At 36.2% G+C, this 20358-nt stretch overlaps 1 protein-coding gene across 3 annotated transcripts in view; it reads left to right on the top strand.

Annotated features, from left to right (window-relative positions):
* ACAD11 (acyl-CoA dehydrogenase family member 11) overlaps nt 1-20358 on the top strand; it is an 89199-nt gene that overhangs the window by 13573 nt on the left and 55268 nt on the right. For all 3 annotated transcript variants that reach the window (XM_030873476.3, XM_060298606.2, XM_030873477.3), the window contains exons 3-6: nt 1885-2010; nt 2951-3112; nt 4734-4898; nt 20020-20161. In XM_030873476.3, coding sequence (XP_030729336.2) covers nt 1885-2010; nt 2951-3112; nt 4734-4898; nt 20020-20161 — 595 coding nt within the window. The remainder of the gene's footprint in view (nt 1-1884; nt 2011-2950; nt 3113-4733; nt 4899-20019; nt 20162-20358) is intronic.

Below are 20358 nucleotides of genomic sequence, written 5' to 3' on the forward strand. Positions count from 1 at the left end.
CTCCATCGAATCTGGATGAGATCCTTGCTTGTTAGAATAATCTTGGTTGTAGGTTCTTCCCTTTCATCACTTTAAGTATATCATGCCACTCCCTTCTGTCTTGTAGTAGAGTTTCTGCTGAGAAATCAGCTGTTAACCTTATGGGAGTTCCCTTGTATGTTATTTGTCACATTTCCCTTGCTGCTTTCAGTAATTTTTCTTTGTCTTTAATTTTTGCCAATTTGATTACTATATGTCTCAGTGTGTTTCTCCTTGGGTTTATCCTGTATGGTACTCACTGCACTTCCTGGACTTGTGTGGCTATTTCCTTTCCCATGTTAGGGAAGTTTTCGACTATAATCTCTTCAAATATTTTCTCTGGTCCTTTCTCTCTCTCTTCTCCTTCTGGGATCCCTATAATGCGAATGTTGTTGCATTTAATGTTGTCTCAGATGTCTCTTAGGCTGTCTTCATTTCTTTTCATCCTCTTTTCTTTATTCTGTTCCACAGCAGTGAATTCCTCCATTCTGTCTTCCAGGTCACTTATCAGTTCTTCTGTCTGAGTTATTCTGCTATCGATTCCTTCTAGTGTATTTTTCATTTCAGTTATTGTGTTGTTCATCTCTCTTTGTTTGTTCATTAATTTTTCTAGATCTTTGTTAAACATTTCTTGCACCTTCTCAATCTTTGCCTCCATTCTTTTTCCGAGGTCCTGGATCATCTTCACTATCATTATTCTGAATTCTTTTTCTGGAGGGTTTCCTATCTCCACATCATTTAGTTGTTTTTCTGGGGTTTTATCTTGTTCCTTCATCTGGTACATAGCCCTCTGCCTTTTCATCTTGTCTACCTTTCTGTGAATGTGGTTTTTGTTCTACAGGCTGCAGGATTGTAGTTCTTCTCGCTTCTGCTGTCTGCCCTCTGGTGGATGAGGCTATCTAAGAGGGTTGTGCAAGTTTCCTGATTGGAGGAACTGGTGATGGGTAGAGCTGAGTGTTTCTCTGGTGGGCAGAGCTCAGTAAAACTTTAATCCAGTTGTCTGCTGATGGGTGGGACTGGGTTCCCTCCCGATTGGTTGTTTGGCCTGAGGCGACCCAACACTGGAGCCTACCCGGGCTCTTTGGTGGGGCTAATGGCAGACTCTGGGGGGACTCACGCCAAAGAATACTTCCCAGAACTTCTGTTGCCAGTGTCCTTGTCCTCACGGTGACACGCAGCCACCCCCTACCTCTGCAGGAGACCCTCTAGCACTATCAGGCTGGTCCAGTTTCCTATGGGGTCACAGCTCCTTCCCCTCGGTCCCAATGAGCACACTACTTTGTGTGTGCCCTTCAAGAGCGGAGTCTCTGTTTCCCCTGGTCCTGTCGAAGTCCTGCAGTCAAATCCCACTAGCCTTCAAAGTCTGATTCTCTAAGAGTTCCTCCTCCCGTTGCCATACCCCCAGATTGGGAAGCCTGACGTGGGGCTTAGAACCTTCACTCCAGTGGGTGGACTTCTGTGGTATAAGTGTTCTCCAGTTTGTGAGTCACCCACCCCACAGTTATGGGATTTGATTTTATCATGATTGCGCCCCTCCTACCATCTCATTGTGGCTTCCCCTTTGTCTTTGGATATGGGGTATCTTTTTTGGTGAGTTCCAGTGTCTTCCTGTCAATGATTGTTCAGCAGTTAGTCGTGATTCTGGTGTTCTTGTAAGAGGGAGTGATAGCACATCCTTCTACTCTGCCATCTTGAACCAATCTCTCACACTAAGACTACTTTTAAGGAAAATACTAAGGAAATTATTATCCTCTGGGTTATTTGTTGATACTGTTTTAAAATTAATTTCTAACCTTAATGTTAGTTCACAAGTAATTATTAAATTTTCTGTATTTCTGATTTTTAATTATCTATCGTCCTATTTAGATTGATAGAGAATTTAAAGTCCAGAAAACTTTGTTTTCAATTGGATTCCCCGTTCCCAAACCTTTATTGTACTGCAGTGATGCTTGTGTCATTGGAACAGAATTTTATGTGATGGAACATGTACAGGTAAATTAACACTTAATTGTACTTTTTGTTGCTTTTATTTTTAATTGTGATATTAGATGGTAATAAGTGATAGTATATTAGTCTACATTGTAGGTAGTTTGCTTTGGAAGGGCTTAAACTTTTTTCTTTTTCTTAAAACAACAGAAATTTATTCTCTCAGTTCTGGAGGCTAGAAGTTTGAAATCAAGGTGTCAGCAAGATTGGTTCTCTATGGAAGTTTTGTTTTGTTTTTGTTTTTTTAATTTTTTAATTGAGATATAGTTGATGCACAATGTTATTTAATTTTTTAATTGAGATATAGTTGATGCACAATATTATATAATTATATAATTGAGATTTTTTTAATTGAGATATAGTTGATGCACAATATTATATAAGTTACAGGTGTATTACATAGTGATTCAGAATTTTTACAGTTATTATAAAATACTGGCTCTATTCCCTGTGTTGTATTAAACTTTCATTTTATTTTGAGCACACACAGTTTGAGCGGGTTGAAGTAAACTAGGAACAAATTTAGTAATTAGGGCGTATTGGCTTAGTCTTCCTCTAGGTGTCAGTAAAGAGCTATATGTAATGGCAATAACTAAACCGTCCAAATAGTAGGAGAAAAAACTACTCCAAATAGGACATCAATCCATTAAAAATAAATCCAAATTGTTTTAAGGGTTTTTTTTCGGTAAGATGTTACTTGAGATTAGTTTTTGTCCTTTAAGTTCATCTTGGTGTATCCTTATATTTTCCCTTTGGCATGTACACTCTTACGTTAAACATGTTTCACAAATGACAGTTCTTCTAGCGCATTCTGCAAAGAATTGGTTTTGGTTGTAAGACTGTATCCTGATCTTTTTTGTAGGCAACAGGGGATGATGACACAGCAAATAATTGGTATGAAAAGATTTATTTTGTTTTATATTATCTGTTGTAATTGCTTCCATAGGGCCGAATCTTTCGTGATTTCACAATTCCTGAAGTTAGCCCAGCAGAACGCTCAGCCATATATGTGGCCATGATAGAAACCTTGGCTCAGTTACATTCCTTGAATATACAGTCACTGCAGCTGGAAGAATATGGTAGAGGTGCTGGGTACTGCAAAAGACAGGTAATGCATCCAAACAAAGTGCTCCTTTTCTCAAGTTGTTGGAAATAACAACTTGTTGGAAATAGTTAAAATAAAAACCTATTATTTTATACTTTTCTGAAACTTGGCTATAACTTTTAATATCAGCCATCAGATTGACTTGTTTTAAACATAAAATAATTTTGTATTTTTAGATCAGATTTTGTTCAGCAAAAGCTTCTATAACAGCATGTACATAAATGCAGATTTAAAGCTGTTTCTATCTCTTCACTTAATTTACCAATATATTTTCTATACAATTTTCCCTTTTTAAATTAGTTTAACAGATATTTATTAAGCATGAATGTATGTTTAACATGTGCTGAATACTGTGTTAAATATCAGGAAAATAGAAATAAGTTCTTCCCCTAAAGGAACTTATGGTCATTTTTGAGACATCTATACCTGAATCTCATTTACATGAGACTTGAAAATGGTATGAAAGAGTATGTAATCTGGCAGTAAATTGTTTGGTACTCATCATGAAAACTGTTCCATTCAGACGATAGGTATCAGTATGCCCTTGCTTAGGTTGGGGAAAGCTTCCTGGGAAAGATATGTCTTGTACTGTGTATTTAAGGAAGGATAAAATCTAGAGCAATAGGGAAGAGATGGTGAGCATTTCAAATCAAAGAAACAGCAAGACCAGATATGTATGGGGCTGTTTCCCTTTGTATGTCTTTTTGAGGGGGCAGAAGGGAGAGAAACGGGAACTAAGGTTTAGGGAATACTCATTACGTGCCAGCTCCCATGCTAGGTGAGTTGTTAGACCTAGTGTTTTTTAATCTTTGTAACAACCCTAATACATAGGTATTACTACCCCCATTTTGCAGATGAGGAAACTGAGGCTTGCAGGTATTAAGTAATATACAAATAAGTGGCTTAGACATAATTTCAACCCAACTCTCTGAGATTCCAAAGATGAATATCTTTACTGTACTAAATTGAACAGAGATACCTTAGAAAGTGGGGAGAGAGATATAAGTAGATAAATAATATTATTTCAGTTGATGGAGGACTTTGACAATAGGTTGTCTTATTTGCATTCAATTCTAAGAACAATTAAAAAAATCTTTGCATTTTTCATATCTGTAATATATTTTTGAAGATTCTTTAGAAAATTCTATGGGTAATAAGAAAGGGGATTAAAATGAAAAATAAAGATCTCCTTTCTTTTTCTAGTCCCTATATTACATTTTTCAGGGATTACTTGTTTCTTGTGACCCTTCCAGAAATTTTCTTTGTCTATTTTTTTGGTATGTACGTATGTGTGTTTGTGTGTGTTCTTTTTTTTTTTTCTCCTTCCACAAAATATTTGCTGAATAAAGACTAGAACCCACGTCTCTTGATTCCTAGGCCAGTATTTTTTTTCCTGATAAAAGTCTAGGTAAGTAAAATGAAAATAGATGGAAGAGAAACTTAAATGTTGAAGTTTTCAGGCTGATATGAGTGTTTTAGGCTAATATGAGTATCACGGCATTTGTCCTGAGCATTTAACACTAAAACAAAATTTGATATAATTGAATTTTGTTTTAATTTTAGAATTGCTGAATCTTACATTCCACTTTCAGCTCTGTCATTTTTTTAATTTGTATATCTTTAGGTATCAACCTGGACAAAGCAATATCAAGCTGCAGCTCATCAGGACATCCCTGCCATGAACCAACTATCTGACTGGCTAATGAAAAACTTGCCAGATAATGACAATGAAGAAAATTTGATTCATGGAGATTTCAAACTAGATAACATAGTTTTCCACCCTAAAGAGGTATTGGAAGCCCTGTTTATAAAAAATTGAGTATGTCTGATTTGGGATACACGTACTAAGTAGATGTTCCCCCAGAGCACTGAAGGAGCCCACCCCATCCCCATTCCTCCCCTATATTCAAAACTAACATTACCACTCACAACTTTTAGAAATAAGTCCTGCAGATATTCTGGCATAGGTATCTGCCCACCTATAAAAGGCTGGGGTCTAATCACCTGATTTACTACTTTAAAAGGATTTGGGAATTTACATGCATGTTGCTGTTTTCTTCAAAGAAATTTTTCAGCTACTAAATATATTTAGCTTATCCACGTTCTTGCTCTTTCTTCTGGTTCATTTTCATTTTTTTCCCTATCTGATAAAGAATTTTTTATTTGATTATTATAAGCTCAGAGAGGACAGAATTCCAAAAGACTCTTTTGAGGCTTCAAAAGAATTTGTATGAGATTAATGTAACCTTGCCCTGTGTAAATGTACACAGTGTAATCTTTATAAAGAGTACAAACAAATCAGAGCTATAACCCTCCTCCACTGAGCATAGTGAGGCCTAGGATTGGAGGAGTGTGGTGGGAATGAAGAAAGTACTTCAGTTCTCCTCTCTTTACCTGTATGCCTTTGGACAAGACATTTATTTGGCCCTTAGTATTCTGATATTGATGTGAATGATTTACAGTTCCCTGAATCTTCCTTCTCAGGAGAAAATTTTCTGGGTTCATTAGTTTTCTCAGAATGCTAAGATGTTTTAGGGCAGGAAGAGCTGTTCTAAATTCATGTGCTAAGCTTCTGAGTTTCATGTTCTTTTCACACAGGAAGAGGACAGGAGGAAAATAACATTATATATTGCATTGCTGTCATAATTCAAAGTACTACTATATCAATTGAAAGTTCAAATGTAATATAAAGACATACGAGCACATGCACCATCAAGACAGAAAATTTTTCATAGAAAAGTCAGTTTGGGTATTTAAATTATGTATATGTAATTATATGTATGTGTGCGTATGTAACTTTTTGTTAATGGCATGGATGAATTCTGAATTATAACTTAAATATAGAATAGGAAAATTAAATATTGCTAATTTATAACCTGGAAAAATTAGAAAAGCCTCCTAAAAGCCTCCTTAAAACAGCAGGATCTGGTCTATATTTTATCTATTTCTTTGGTTCATTAATATTTTTGGAGCCTATCTTTGAATAAGTCAGCGTTCTTTATGTTTTCTATCAATATAACTACAGTACTTTTACATTCATTACTTAAGCAAGGAAGGAAAAATTCAGACCTAAATCTCCTTAGTTATGTGTTGTCTACCAAAATGTTTAAATATGCTGAAATTAAATATTAAATATGCTGAAAGTAACGGCAGGTAAGTTCCAAATAGTTATTCCCTTTTTATATTTAATCTCATGTTAGAAAAACGTTTCTTATAGGATTAAAGTTGCCAAACAGGAATCATCTAACTTAAGTTCTGTGGAGGCAATGCTAATTTGTTACATATATCATTATCTTTTATGTTTTAGGGTTATATAGTAGCTAGTAAAATGTCTTCTACTTTATACCCAGTAATCCCATAATTATTAGTTAAATCAAAGTTAATCAATTTCTGTCTCATATAAATATGTGTAGCTAATTTTTTATGGAAGTAACATACAGTTGACAAAGTACAAGTCAACTGGCATTTATTTATTACCAACTATGTGCTCTGAAACATGGGGTTAGAAGGAAAAACAGCTCTTAATGAGCTCAAAACACAGATGGAGAGAAAAGATACTCGGGTAACAGCAGAGAACAATATATACCCAAATGCTAAAGTATATCATACAATAAAACTAAGAGAGTAGTCAAAGAAGGAAAACATTCCCACTGTGGACTGGCATTAAAAGCTATGAAACTTTAGAATTTAATTCTAGTCAATAGTTCCATCTCATTTTTTAAATTTCATAAATAAGTAGGAAATTAGACTATGTTTTTTCATGAAGGCACTTCACAAATTGGAAAATCAGTCCCTGGATGTGTATATATATGTGCTCCACTGTATATATTCCTAGGGATATGATTGAAAGCTTTTTATTTTTCCTTTGAGGGTAAGGATTATACCTTTAATTAATTTTTTTCTTACCTTTGTTTCTAGAGTCTATATGGTAGATGCTCAATAAATGAGGGCCTAGACTAAGAGCTCCTATAAAGCAGTAAATGCATCTTATTCATTTCTGCAGGTAGTTACATGTTTCTGAATGAATCTATGTTAAAAGAATTGATTTTAATTAATCACTAAGGTACTATTTCCATCTCATTTATTTATGCTTAATTTTTATTCTCTACCCCTTTCTGTGCCTCAGTTTTTATTGTAACTTTTTATTTGGAAATCATTGAAGACTCACAAGAAGTTGTAAAAATAGTAGAGGGGCCTGTGTATCCATCATCCAGATTCCCCAAAGAGATCTCACACAACTAGAGTATATTATCAAAGCCAGGAAATTGACATTGTGTGACTTGTGTGCCTTTTGGATTGGGAAAAAAAAATTTCAGGGTTCCCAAGGAGCTAAAATGAGGTAATTGATATGGAGCAACTAGCTGGTACCTGGCACAGCTGGTGCTCAACTTATTTCAGTTCTCTTCTTTTCCATTCTTTTCCCTTCTGTTTTTATATTCTGCTTTTCTAAGATGGCCTGTCAAGCTCTATTCTTTAGAAAAAATTAGGGTAAAAGTAAATCTTTACTTTTAGTAGATATGTACTAAAACCTAAACACTAGTTATAGGGGATGAAATTATAGGAGATTTATAAGTTGTACATTTCTGTAAGGTTTGAGGTTTTATTGTTCTTTTTTCCCCAAGACAACAGCATATTTTATTTTTGTTGTCAGAAAGCACAACAATTAAGAAAGAAAACATGAACAATTTTAAATGATAAACCATCTAGGAGTGTGTGTGGTAAGCCAGTAAAGAATTACTAAAGGGAATAACAAAACTAAAATATATCACTCAATTTCACAATCCCTAGTTATTTTCTAGTTACTGATATGTAAAGTATTTGAAGCATGTTTGAGCAAGTGTTTCAGTAGTACAAAATGCTTACTGCAATGTTTAAAAGAAATCCAGTTTTCCTGGAAAATATCGTTAATTTTCCAAATATAAATCTTACCCATCTGGCAGAGAAATGTTTAAGATTTTAGTTTAATGTACATATTACCATTTCAACTTGAAAAATAAATATATTTAATAAACCCATAGATATTTTATCTGCATTCATTAATTAGTAGTCAGATGTATTTACGATAAATATAAGGACACTGTTTCTTCTGAAGTCATCTGCGTTGCAGTCTTTTATATGTCGTCTTATGAAAAAAAAATTTGTTATGCAAAACAAAACTTGTGTTTTTAATGGATTTTTCTTTTTAATTCCCCCACTATTTCTAAGATGTCAGTGTAGTTAGAGAAAAGCTTAGTTATAAAACTTAATTTTATAGCTAGAAAAGACATGGGGATTAGGTTTTTTCCCAATCTTTTTACTTTTCAGATGTTTTTAAATACCCTTAATATGCTCTTTGGTCATAAAGCCAGGTTTTGAACTCAGACCTACTGACTTCCAATTCCATATGATTCCTTCCACACTGTACTGCTTCTCATCTCTGTTGGAACTGGTCAATGTTGGTAATCTAGAAACTGAAACCCTTGTCTTTGACCATAGCCTCACTACCTTCTACTTCTTTTATTTCTTTATACCTCACCTGAGAGGCTACAAATTTGATTCCTCTTACTTTAGAATCCATGAACCCCTTATGACTTCATTTGACTTCTCACCTTGCCTGGCCCAGGTGGGCATGATCAATCATTTCAAGAACTACCTTCTTTATTATCAATGAATTAATAATTTTTTGACTGTGGATTTGTGTGCGAGTAATGTAAGAGTTATAAACTTTCCTGACCTTATATTGTTATTCCAGAATCTTCTCACCTCTTGACTTTATATATAATCTCCAACCCTGATCTTGGTTCATTGTATTTTTGCTACAGAATGAAGTCGTAAAGTCACGTTAACAGGGTCTGGGACATATCTATGCTGCATAATTTCATCTAGGTTGTAACTGCATCTCTTTGTAAAATCTGTGACATTTTTTTAAATGGCTTTTTCAAATCTTTTCTATTCTTCTCGAACTATCAAGTTGCCTTTTACATCTAGACTCCCACTCTCACATTTAGACTTGATTCGTTTTTGTCCTTTTAGTCACTTTTCAGCACAAGCTGCTTTCTAGGGATTACATACCCCTGGAAGTTCTCTTGATGTTGTTGAAGACATTTCAGTCCACTACACAATGTTTCCTTCATGCAGACTGATGGGTGACATTTTTCTTAAGCCATTGCCAAGAAAAATTGTTACTTTTTAAAAATTAAAGTATAGTCGATATATAGTATTATGTAAGTTACACGTATACAGTATAGTGATTCACAATTTTTAAAGGTTATACTCCATTTATAGTTATTATAAAATATTGGCTATATTCTCTGTGTCCTTATAGCTTATTTTATACATAATAGTTTGTACCTCTTAATCCCCTACCTCTAAATTGCCCCTCCCCCCTTCCCTCTCCCCATTGGTAACCACTAGTTTGTTCTCTAAATCTATAAGTCTGTTTCTTTTTTGTTATATTCACTAGTTTATTTTTTACATTCCACATATAAGTGATATCATGCAGCATTTGTCTTTCTCTGTCCAACTTATTTCACTTAGCATAATACCATCCAAGTCCATGCACGTTGTTGCAAATGGCAAAATTTCCTTCTTTTTTATGCCTGAGTAGCATTCCATTGTGTGTGTGTGTGTGTATATATATATATATATATATATATATATATATATATACACACACACACACAATTTTTTTATATATATATATATATATATATAATGTCTTCTATATCCATTCGTCTGTTGATGGACACTTAGGTTGCTTCCATATCTTGACTACTGTAAATAATGCTGGTATGAACACTGGATACATGTAACTTTTCAAATTAGTGTTTTTGTTTTCTTCAGCTATATACCCAGGAGTGGAATTGCTGAGCCACATTATAGTTCTATTTTTAGTTTTTTGCAAAACCTCCATACTGTTTTGCACAGTGGCTGCACGAATTCACATTCCCACCAACATTGTATGAGGGTTCCCTTTTCTCCACATCCTCACTAGCATTTGCTATTTGTGTTCTGTTTGATGATGGCCATTGTGACAGGTGTGAGGTGATATCTCATTGTGGTTTTGATTTCAGTTCCCTAATGATTAGCGATGTTGAACATCTTTTCATGTGCCTGTTGGCCATCTGCATTTCCTCTTCAGAAAAAAGTCTATTCAGGTCTTATGCCCATTTTTTAATCAGGTTTTTCTTTTAATATTGAGTTGTATGAGCATTTATATATTTGGGATATTAACCCCTTATTGGTCATATCATTTGCAAATATTTTCTCCCATTCAGTAGGTTGTCTTCTTATTTTGTTGATGGTTTCCTTTGCTGTGCAAAAGCTTTTAAGTTTAATTAGGCCCCATTTGTTTATTTTTGCTTTTATTTCCTTTGCTTTAGGAGATAAATCTAAAAACATATGGCTACAATTTATATCAAAGAGTGTGGTCTGTTTTCCTCTAGGAGTTTCGTTTCTAGTCTTACATTTAGGTCTTTAATCCATTTTGAATTTATTTTTGTATGTAGTGTGAGAAAATGTTCTTATTTCATGCTTTTACATGTAGCTGTCCAGTTTTCTCAGCACCAGTTTTTGAAGAGACTATCTTCTCCATTATATATTCTTCCCTCATTTGTCATAGATTAATTGACCATAAGTGTGTGGAATTATTTCTGCATTCTCTGTTATAGTCCATTGATCTTTGTGTCTGTTTTTGTGCCAATACCATACTGTGTTAATGACTGTAGCTTTGTAGTATAGTCTGAAGTCAGGGAGCATGATTCCTCCACTTCTGTTCTTTCTCAAGATTGTTTTGGCTATTCGGGCTCTTTTGTGTTTCCATAAAAATTTAATTTTTTTTGGACACACTGCACGGCTTGTGGGATCTTAGTTCCCCTACCAGGCATTGAACTCGGGCCCTTGGCAGTGAAAGCACAGAGTCCTAACCACTGGATCTCCAGGGAATTCCCTCCATATAAATTGAAGAATTATTTATTCTAGTTCTGTGAAAAATGCCATTGATATTTTGATAGGGATTGTATTGAATCTGTAGATTGCCTTGAGTAGTATGGTCATTTTAAGAATATTAATTCTTCCAGTCCAAGAACACAGTATATCTTTCCATCTGTTTGTGTCATCTTCATTTTCTTTTGTCAGTGTCTTATAGTTTTCCAACTGCAGGTCTTTTATCTCCTTAGGTAGGTTTATTCCTAGGTATTTTGTTCTTTTTGATGCAACTGTAAATGGGATTATTTCCTTAATTTCTTTTTCTGATAGTTCATTGTTAATGTATAGAAATGCAAGATTTCTGTACATTAATTTTGTATCCTGCAACTTTACCAAATTCATTGATGAGCTCTAGAAGTTTTCTGGTGGTGTCTTTAGGATTTTCTATGTATAGTACCATGTGATCTACAGAGTGACAGTTTTACTTTTTCCTTTCAAATTTGGATTCCTTTTATTTCTTTTTCTTGTCTGACTTCTGTGATTAGGACTTCCAATACTATATTGAATAAAAATGGCAAGAGTGGGCATCCCTGTCTTGTACCTGATCTTAGAGGAAATCCTTTCAGCTTTTCACTGTTGAGTATGATGTTAACTGTGGGTTTGTCATGAATGACCTTCATTATGTTGAGATATGTTCCCTACTCTATGCCCACTTTCTTGAGAAAAATATCATAAATGGATGTTGAATTTTGTCAAAAGCTTTTCCTGCATCTATTGAGATGATCATATGATTTTTATTCTTCAGTTTATTAATGTGGTATATCACATTGAGTAATTTGAAGATATTGAAAAGTCCTTCCATCCCTGGGGTAAATCCCACTTGATCATGGTATATGATCCTTTTAATGTGTTATTGTATTTGGTTTGCTAGTATTTGGTTGAGGATTTTTGCATCTATGTTCAGCAGTGGTATTGGCCTGTAATTTTCTTTTTCTATCATATCTTTGTCTGGTTCTGATATCAGGGTGATGCTTGCCTTATAGAATGGGTTCAGAAGTGTTACTTCCTCTGCAACTTTTTGGAATAGTTTTAAAAGGATAGGCATTAACTCTTCTGTAAATGTTTGGTAGAATTCACCCATGAAGCCATCTGGTCCTGGACTTCTGTTTCTTGGGAGTTTTTAAATTACTGATTCAATTTCATTACTGGTAATTGATCTGTTTATATTTTCTATTTCTTCCTGGTTCAGTCTGGGAAGATTGTATCTTTCTAAAAATTTGTCTGTTTCTTCAAGGTTGTTGATTTTATTGGCATAGAGTTGTTCATTGTAGTCTCTCATGATTCTTTATATTTCTGTGATGTCAGTTGTAACTTCTCCTTTTTCATTTCTGATTTTATTGATTTGATCCCTCTCCATTTTTTTCTTGATAAGTCTGACTAAAGGTTTTATCAGTGTTGCTTATCTTCTTAGAGAACCAGCTTTTAGTTTCATTTATCTTTTCTATTGATTTTTTAGTCTCTATTTCATTTATTTCTGCTCTGATCTTTACTATTTCTTTTCTCCTACTGACTTTGGGTTTTGTTTGTTCTTCTTTTTCTAGTTCCTTTAGGTGTAAGTTTAAGTTGTTTATTTGAGATTTTTCTTTTTTCTGAGGTAAGCTTGTATCACTATAAACTTCCCTCTTAGAACTGCTTTTGCTGCATCTCATAAATTTTGGATCATTGTGTTTTCATTTTCATTTGCCTTTAGGTAAGTTGTTATTTCCTTTTTGACTTCCTCAGTGTTCCATTTGTTGTTTAGTAGCATATTGTTTAGTCTCTTGTGTTTTTTGCAGTTTTTTTCTAGTAGTTTATTTCTAGTCTCATAGTGTTGTGGTCGGAAAAGATGCTTCATATGATTTCAGTTTTCTTAAATTTACTGAGGATTGTTTTGTGGCCTAGTATGTGATCTATCCTGGAGAATGGTCCATGTGCACTTGAAAAGAATGTGTATTCCGCTTTCAGATAGAATATTCTATATATATCAACTAATGTGTCATTTAAGGCTTATTGATTTTCTGTCTGGATGATCTGTCCATTCATGTAAGTGTGGTGTTAAAGTCCCCCACTAGTATTATGTTACTGTCGATATCTCCGTTTATGGCTGTTAATATTTGCTTTATGTATTTAAGTGCTCCTATGTTGCATGCATATGTATTTACAATTGTTATATATTCTTCTTGGATTGATCCCTTGATCATTATGTGTAGTGTCTTTGTCTCTTGTAACAGTCTTTGTTTTAAAGTCTATTTTGTCTGATATAACTTTTGCTACCCCAGCTTTCTTTTGATTTTCATTTGCATGGAATACCTTTTTCCATCCCCTCACTTTTGTCTTTGTGTGTCTTTAGATCTCAAGTGAGTTTCTTGTGTGCAGCATCTATACAGGTCTTATTATTGTATCCATTCAGCCACTCTGTGTCTTTTGATTGGAGCATTTATTTCACTTACATTTGAGGTAATTAGTGATACCTAAGTTCTTATTGTCATTTTGTTAATTGTTTTGGAATTGTTTTGTGGGTCTTTTTTTTCCCCTTCTTTTGTTCTCTTGTCATGTGATGTGATGAGTATCTTTAGAGTTATGTTTGGATTCCTTTTTCTTTTTTGTATGTATATCTATTTTGGTTTTTGGTTTGTGGTTATGATGAAGTAGGTGGGTATACTTACATATATATGATTGTTTTAAGTTGCTGACTGCTTAATTTCAAATGCATTTTAACAACCCTGCGTTTGTACTCTCTTCCTCTCATGATTACTGTTTTTGATATCATATTTTACATCTAATTGGTTGTGTATTCCTTACCTGCTTATTGTGGATATTAATGATTTTACTACTTTTGTCTTTTAATCTTCCTACTAGCTTTGTGCATGGATAATTTCCTACCTTTACTTATGTTTGCCTTTACCAATGAACTTTTTCATTTCATAATTTCCTTGTGCCTAGTTGTGGCCTTTTCTTTTTTGCTTAGAGAAGTTTCTTTAACATTTCTTGTAAACCTAGTTTGGTGATGCTGAACTCTTTTAGCTTTTGTCTGTCTGTAAAACTTTTGATCTCTTCATCAAATCTGAATAAGAGCCTTGCTGGGTAGAGTATTCCTGGTTGTAGGGTTTCCCTTTCATCACTTTATTCTTTTTTTTTTAATTTATTTCTTTAATTTATTTCTTTTTGGCTGTGTTGGGTCTTCTTTGCTGCGCACTGGCTTTCTCTAGTTGGGGCGAGTGGAAGTTACTCTTTGTTGTCGTGTGTGGGCTTCTCATTTCGGTAGCTTCTCTTGTTGCAGAGCACGGGCTCTAGGCGTGTGGGCTTCAATAGTTGTGGCACGCGGGCTCAGTAGTTGTGGCTCGCAGGCTGTAGAGTGCAGGCTCAGTAGCTGTGGTGCACAGGCTTTGTTGCTTCATGGCATGTGGGATCTTCCAGGACCAGGGCTCGAACCTGTGTCCCCTGCATTGGCAGGTGGATTCTTAACCACTGCTCTACTAGGGAAGCCCTCCTTTCACCACTTTAAATGTATTGTACCACTCCCTTCTGGCCTGTAGAGTTTCTGCTGAAAAGTCAGCTGATAACCTTATGGGAGTTCCCTTATATGTTATTTTTCACTTTTCCCTTGTTGCTTTTAATAGTCTCTCTTTATCTTTGCTTTTTGCCATTTTAATTAAAGTGTGTCTTGGCATGTTCCTCTTTGGGTTAATCCTTTATGGGACTCTACACTTATGGGACTTGCATGTCTATTGCCTTTCCCAGGTTAGGGAAGTTTTTAGCTATTAAGTCTTCAAATATGTTCTCATCCCCTTTCTCTCTCTCTTCTCCTTGTAGGACCTCTATAATGCAAATGTTATTGTGCTTGATGTTGTCCCAGAGGTCTCTTAAACTGTCCTCATTTCTTTTCCTTATTTTTTCTTTTTTCTGTTCCACATCAGCAATTTCCACTACTCTGTCTTCCAGCTCACTGATCCATTCCTCTATATCATTTAGTCTACCATTGATTACTTCTAGTATATTTTTTCATGTCATTTATTGTATTCTTCATCTCTGTTCAGTTGTTCTGCATATTTTTTGACTCTTTGTTAAGAACTTCTAACTTCTCACTCTGTGCATCCATTCTTCTCCTGGGTTTTTTCATCATCTTTACCATCACTACCCTGAACTCTTTATTAAGTAGATGTCCTGTCTCCACTTCACTTAGTTCTTTTTCGGGGGTTTTGTCTTATTCCTTCATCTGGAGCATGTTCCTCTGCCACCTCATTTTGCCTAGGTTGCTGTTTGTATTTTTATGTATCTGCTAAGTTAGTTACATTTCCCAACCTTGGAGAAGTGACCTTCTGTAGCAGATGTCCTATGCATCCCAGCAGTGCACTTCTTTCTCATCTCCCAAGCTATATGCTCTAGGGGTTCCCCCTATGAGGGCTACCTGGAACCTTCTCTTGTGGCCAGCTGAATATGTGGGCAGTCTGGTAGGTTTGGTTAGCCTCCAGTCTGGTTGGTTGCTAGGCTCTGCCTTGTGTGGAGGCTGCCGGCTGCTGGTTGGCGGGGCTGGGTCACAAGGCCGCTGACTGAAGAACTAGCCCAGGGGGCCCCAGGGCTAGTGCTGGCTCACTGGTTGGCAGAGTCAGGGTCCAGAAGACTCCATGGTTGTTGCCCACCTTCCTCGTGGGTGAAGCCAGGTCCTGGGGTTACTTCCGGACTACTGGCAGGCAGATAAGGTCCTGGAGTTGGTTGCAGGGTCCAGGGATTCCAGAGATGGTATCAGATTGCTGCTGGTGGGGGGTGGGTTTCTGACACAGGGTCTGGGGTGTCCAGAAGCTTGAATTAGCCTACTAGTGAGCAGGGCTGGGGCCAGGCTTGTCCCAGGGCCAGGGTCTCTGGCCTGTTGGTAGATGGGCTGTGTCTGCAGGCTGCTGGATTGTGGTTTTCTTGCATCTGGTCCCTGCCCACTGGTGGCTGGAACTAGGTCCTGGGCCCTCTGGTAGGCAGGGCCACATCCAGAGGCAGCTGTGGGCTTAGGGGGTCTTAAGGCAGCCTGTCTGCTGATGGGTGGGGCTGTGTCCTTGCCAAGTTAGTTGCTTGGCTTGAGGCGCCCCAGCACTGGTGACTGCAGGCTGTTGGGCCAGGGCAGGGCTGGGTCCTGGGGGTAATAAGCCAGAGGGAGGATTCCACAATGGTGCCTGCCAACACCAATGTCACATGGTAGAAGGAGCTCCCAAGAATGGCTGCCACCAGTGTCTGTGGCCCCAGGGTGAGCTGCAGTTGCCTCCTGCCTCTCTGGGAGACTCTCCAAGATCAACAGGTAGGTCTGTCCCAGGCTCCTATCAAATTATGGCTTTTATTTTGGGTCCTGGAGTGTGTGAGATTTTTTGTGCACCCTTTAAGAGTGAAGTCTCTGTTTCCCCCAATCCTTTGGGACTCCCACAATTAAGCACCACTAGCCTTCAAAGCCAAATGCACTGGGGGCTCATCTTCCTGATGCAGGACCCCCAGAATGGGGAGCCCAACGTGGGGCTCAGACCTCTCACTCCTGTGGGAAAACCTCTGCAGTGTAATTATTCTCCAGTTTGTGGGTCATCCACCTTGGGTTATGGGCCTTGACTATATTGTGAGTCCACCTGTCCTACCCACCCCATTGTGGTTCCTTCTTTATGTTTTTAGTTGTAGAAGATCTTTTCTGGTTGGTTCTGGTCTTTTTCATTGATGGTTGTTCTGCTTATAGTTGTTATTTTGGTGTGCTCCTGAGAGGAGGTGAACTCATGGTCTTTCTACTGTGCTGTCTTGACTGATCTCCATGAAAATTGTCACTCTTGAGCAGCTGGGTTTTTTTGCTTTGTTTTGAAGTACAGTTGATTTGTAATATAATGTTAGTTTCAGTTTCGGGTGTAAAGCATTGTCATTCAGGGTTTTTGCAGATTATACTCCATTATAGGTCATTATAAGATAATGGGTATAATTCCCTGTGCAATACAATATATCCTTGTTGCTTATCTGTTTTATATATAGTAGTTTGTATCTGTTAATCCCATACCCCTAATTTGTCCCTGTCCCCTCCCCTTTCACCTTTGTAACCACAAGTTTGTTTTCTATATCTGTGAGTCTGTTTCTGTTTTGCCTATGCATTCATTTGTATTATATTTTAGATTCCACATGTAAATGATATCATACAGTATTTGTCTTTCTCTGTCTGACTTATTTCACTAAGCATAATATTCTCTAGGTCCATCCATGTTGCTGCAAATGGCAATATTTCATTCTTTATTACGGCTGAGTAATATTCCATTGTATATATACCACATCCTCTTAACCCAATCATCTGTTGATGGGCACTTGGAAGCGATCCAGGTGCAGCTGGTTTGTTTTTAATCTACATGCACTATAAACATTGTGACTGATTATGCTTCATACTTTATTTTGTCCATAGAAAACTCAGAGCAAATTCTGCTGTCAACGCTAAAAACTATATATCAATATGACCTGTGACATTTAATTTTATGTAATGACCTACTCTTAGCTTTATCACTTTATTAAAAATTATTATATTTTTTCCTACCTCCTTCATCTATTGTCAGTCCTACTGTATTGTATGTGTTTCTTTTGTTTTGAAAAGGTAATATACATACATATTAATAAAATTCAAGGGACTTCCCTGGTGGAGCAGTGGTTAAGATTCAGCCTGCCAGTGCAGAGGACATGGGTTTGATCCCTGGTCCAGGAAGATCCCACGTGCCGCGGAGCAACTAAGCCCGTGCACCACAACTACTGAGCCTGTGCGCCACAACTACTGAGACTGTGCACCACAACTACTAAAGCCTGTGTGCTCTAGGGCCCGTGTGCCACAACTACTGAGCCCGCATGCCACAACTACTGAAGCCTGTGTGCCTAGAGCCCGCGCTCCACAACAAGAGAAGCCACTGTGATGAGAAGCCCATGCACCACAATGAAGAGTAGCCCCCGCTCACCACAACTAGAGAAAGGCCATGTGCAGAACGAAGACCCAACACAGCCAAAAATAAATTTAAAATTTTTTTAAAAATTCAATACAGCAAAAAGCATACCTAGAAAATAAAACTCAAGGTAGAAGATAATCAACAAAATGAAAAGCTTCAGTTGTGCTGAGGTTTCAAAAAAACTCTCAGAAATCATTTTAAGTTCTTTAGCAGCAAAATGAATTAGTAAATGTTCACCTCATCCACTAGAAGTTATGCTATGCTTTTTATAGCTCTGTACACAAACAGGAATAGACAGGATTCTAATAAACCATGGCTAATTAATTTATACTAACTGATAATTTGATGACCCATCAGCTTTTCTCACTGGCTATTGTTTTATAGCTTTGTGGGTAATTACTTTTAAAATGTTTCAGATTTCTTGAAACTTAACTCCAGGGAAAATGTTCAATTAAAAAAAGCTAAACATTTATAGCATAATTAAGTATATCATCTTCTTTTCTTTGGACGTCAAGAGCACAGAAACAAACAGAATGGTATAGAGAAAAATGCATCCAATCCCTTTTTTAAGCAAATTTAACAAATCTAGCATATATAGTAACTTATAATTCAATATAACCACAACCATAAAAAGTCTTATGAAGTCAAATCATAGAGGAAGCAGTGATCAATTTTTCCCATAGTCATAATGGTAAATTTTTTATTGCCTGCTATATGCCAGGCTCTGTACTTATTCATTGAATAAATACATTTTGGCCACCTACTGTATGTCAGGTACTTCGCAGCTAGACACTGGTAAACAAAATGGACATGTTACCTGCTCTTATTTCATCTTCACACTAACTCTATGCAAGAGGTGTATGTTATGGCTGCAAAAATTGAGAATCAGAAAGGTTAACTATCTTGTCCAGAATTACACAGCCAGTAAATGGTGGAGCTAGGACTTGAATACAGGTCTGTGATTCCAAAGACCACATTTTTCCTTTAAGCTACAATAATGTGTTCAAATGTATGAGAGAAGCAAGGGAGTGCAAGCACACACAAAGTTACATAAAGGCATGAAACCCAGTAACTTGCATTGCTTAAGTGAGCTTTGCTGTTTTATCTGGCTTAGATAACCTTCTCTAGATTATTGCAACAGCCTCCTCATTGCCTCCCCTACAGTCTATTCAAAACATAGCAGCTAGAGTGACCTTAAAATACAAATCCTATCATATCACTCCTCCCGTACAGAACCCTCCAATGGAGTGTCTCCTCCCATATTCCATCCCTTCTGCCTCAGTCCCTTGAAGTAACCATAGCCATTGCTATCAGTTTGGTGTATATTCTTTCAACTTTGTGTATTCATTTGTACCCTTTTTATTTAAACAAATAGGATCATACTATGCATATTATTTTACAAATTGCCTTTTCCCCTTGTATTTGCAGTTGAATGTCCTGTGTTCTTAACATAAAGCTATATAGTCCCTTGATACATATTGTTACAAAATAGAATGAGGAAAGCTTTCCGTGTTATTGGTTCCAAATTACACAACTCTTTTATCATGTTGCTATATAATGGTGGATTTTGTATTCATAAAACAAACAGCATCTTTTATAACAATTATAGTTTTATATCTATAGCATGAAATAACTTACTTTAAAAAATTACTATTGTCATAAGAGTGTAATATTTGTTACGTTGTAAGATTCATTACCAGAGAATAGATTCTTAAATTATAAGTAATTGTTAGAATTTCTTCTTTACTATAGTTACTCCCAGTTGAAACTTTTCAACTGCTTTTGCCTCCGTTCATTAGTAGACATGTTAAGGCTGTGTAAAGTAAAATGCAGAGCTGTTGGCCAGCAATGGAACAAGGGGACTTGGCTCTATTTGATAAATGAAATGTGCCGCTGTGGGTAAAGACTGCAAACTACAGCCTCACATTTGCTTTTGATGGAAAATATGATTTTCATTATATTCTATTTCATTCATCTCCTTATTTTAGTTGTTTTGGATTTACTATATTAAAACCTTTTTATTTTTAATTACAGTCTCGAGTTGTAGCTGTACTAGATTGGGAGCTTTCAACCATTGGTCATCCTCTGTCAGACTTGGCTCATCTCTCTATGTTCTACTTTTGGCCAAGGACCATTCCATTGTTAAGTCAAAGTCCTCATTTGCAAGAAAACATAGGTATGAAAACATAGTGTTGCCTAAACTGCTATTAATATAAAATTATATTTATTTTGCTTCATAATTAATAAAAAGATTATATTGCAATCTTAGATAAATAGCTTTTGTTTCTTGAAATGTTTTTAAATCATTTTATTCTATCGATTTTTTTGAATGTATCATTCCACTTCTAGTAATTTGTTACAAAATATAATCAT

The sequence above is a fragment of the Globicephala melas genome, chromosome 4 (genome assembly GCF_963455315.2).
Source record: "Globicephala melas chromosome 4, mGloMel1.2, whole genome shotgun sequence".
NCBI classification, from domain to species: Eukaryota; Metazoa; Chordata; class Mammalia; order Artiodactyla; family Delphinidae; genus Globicephala; species Globicephala melas.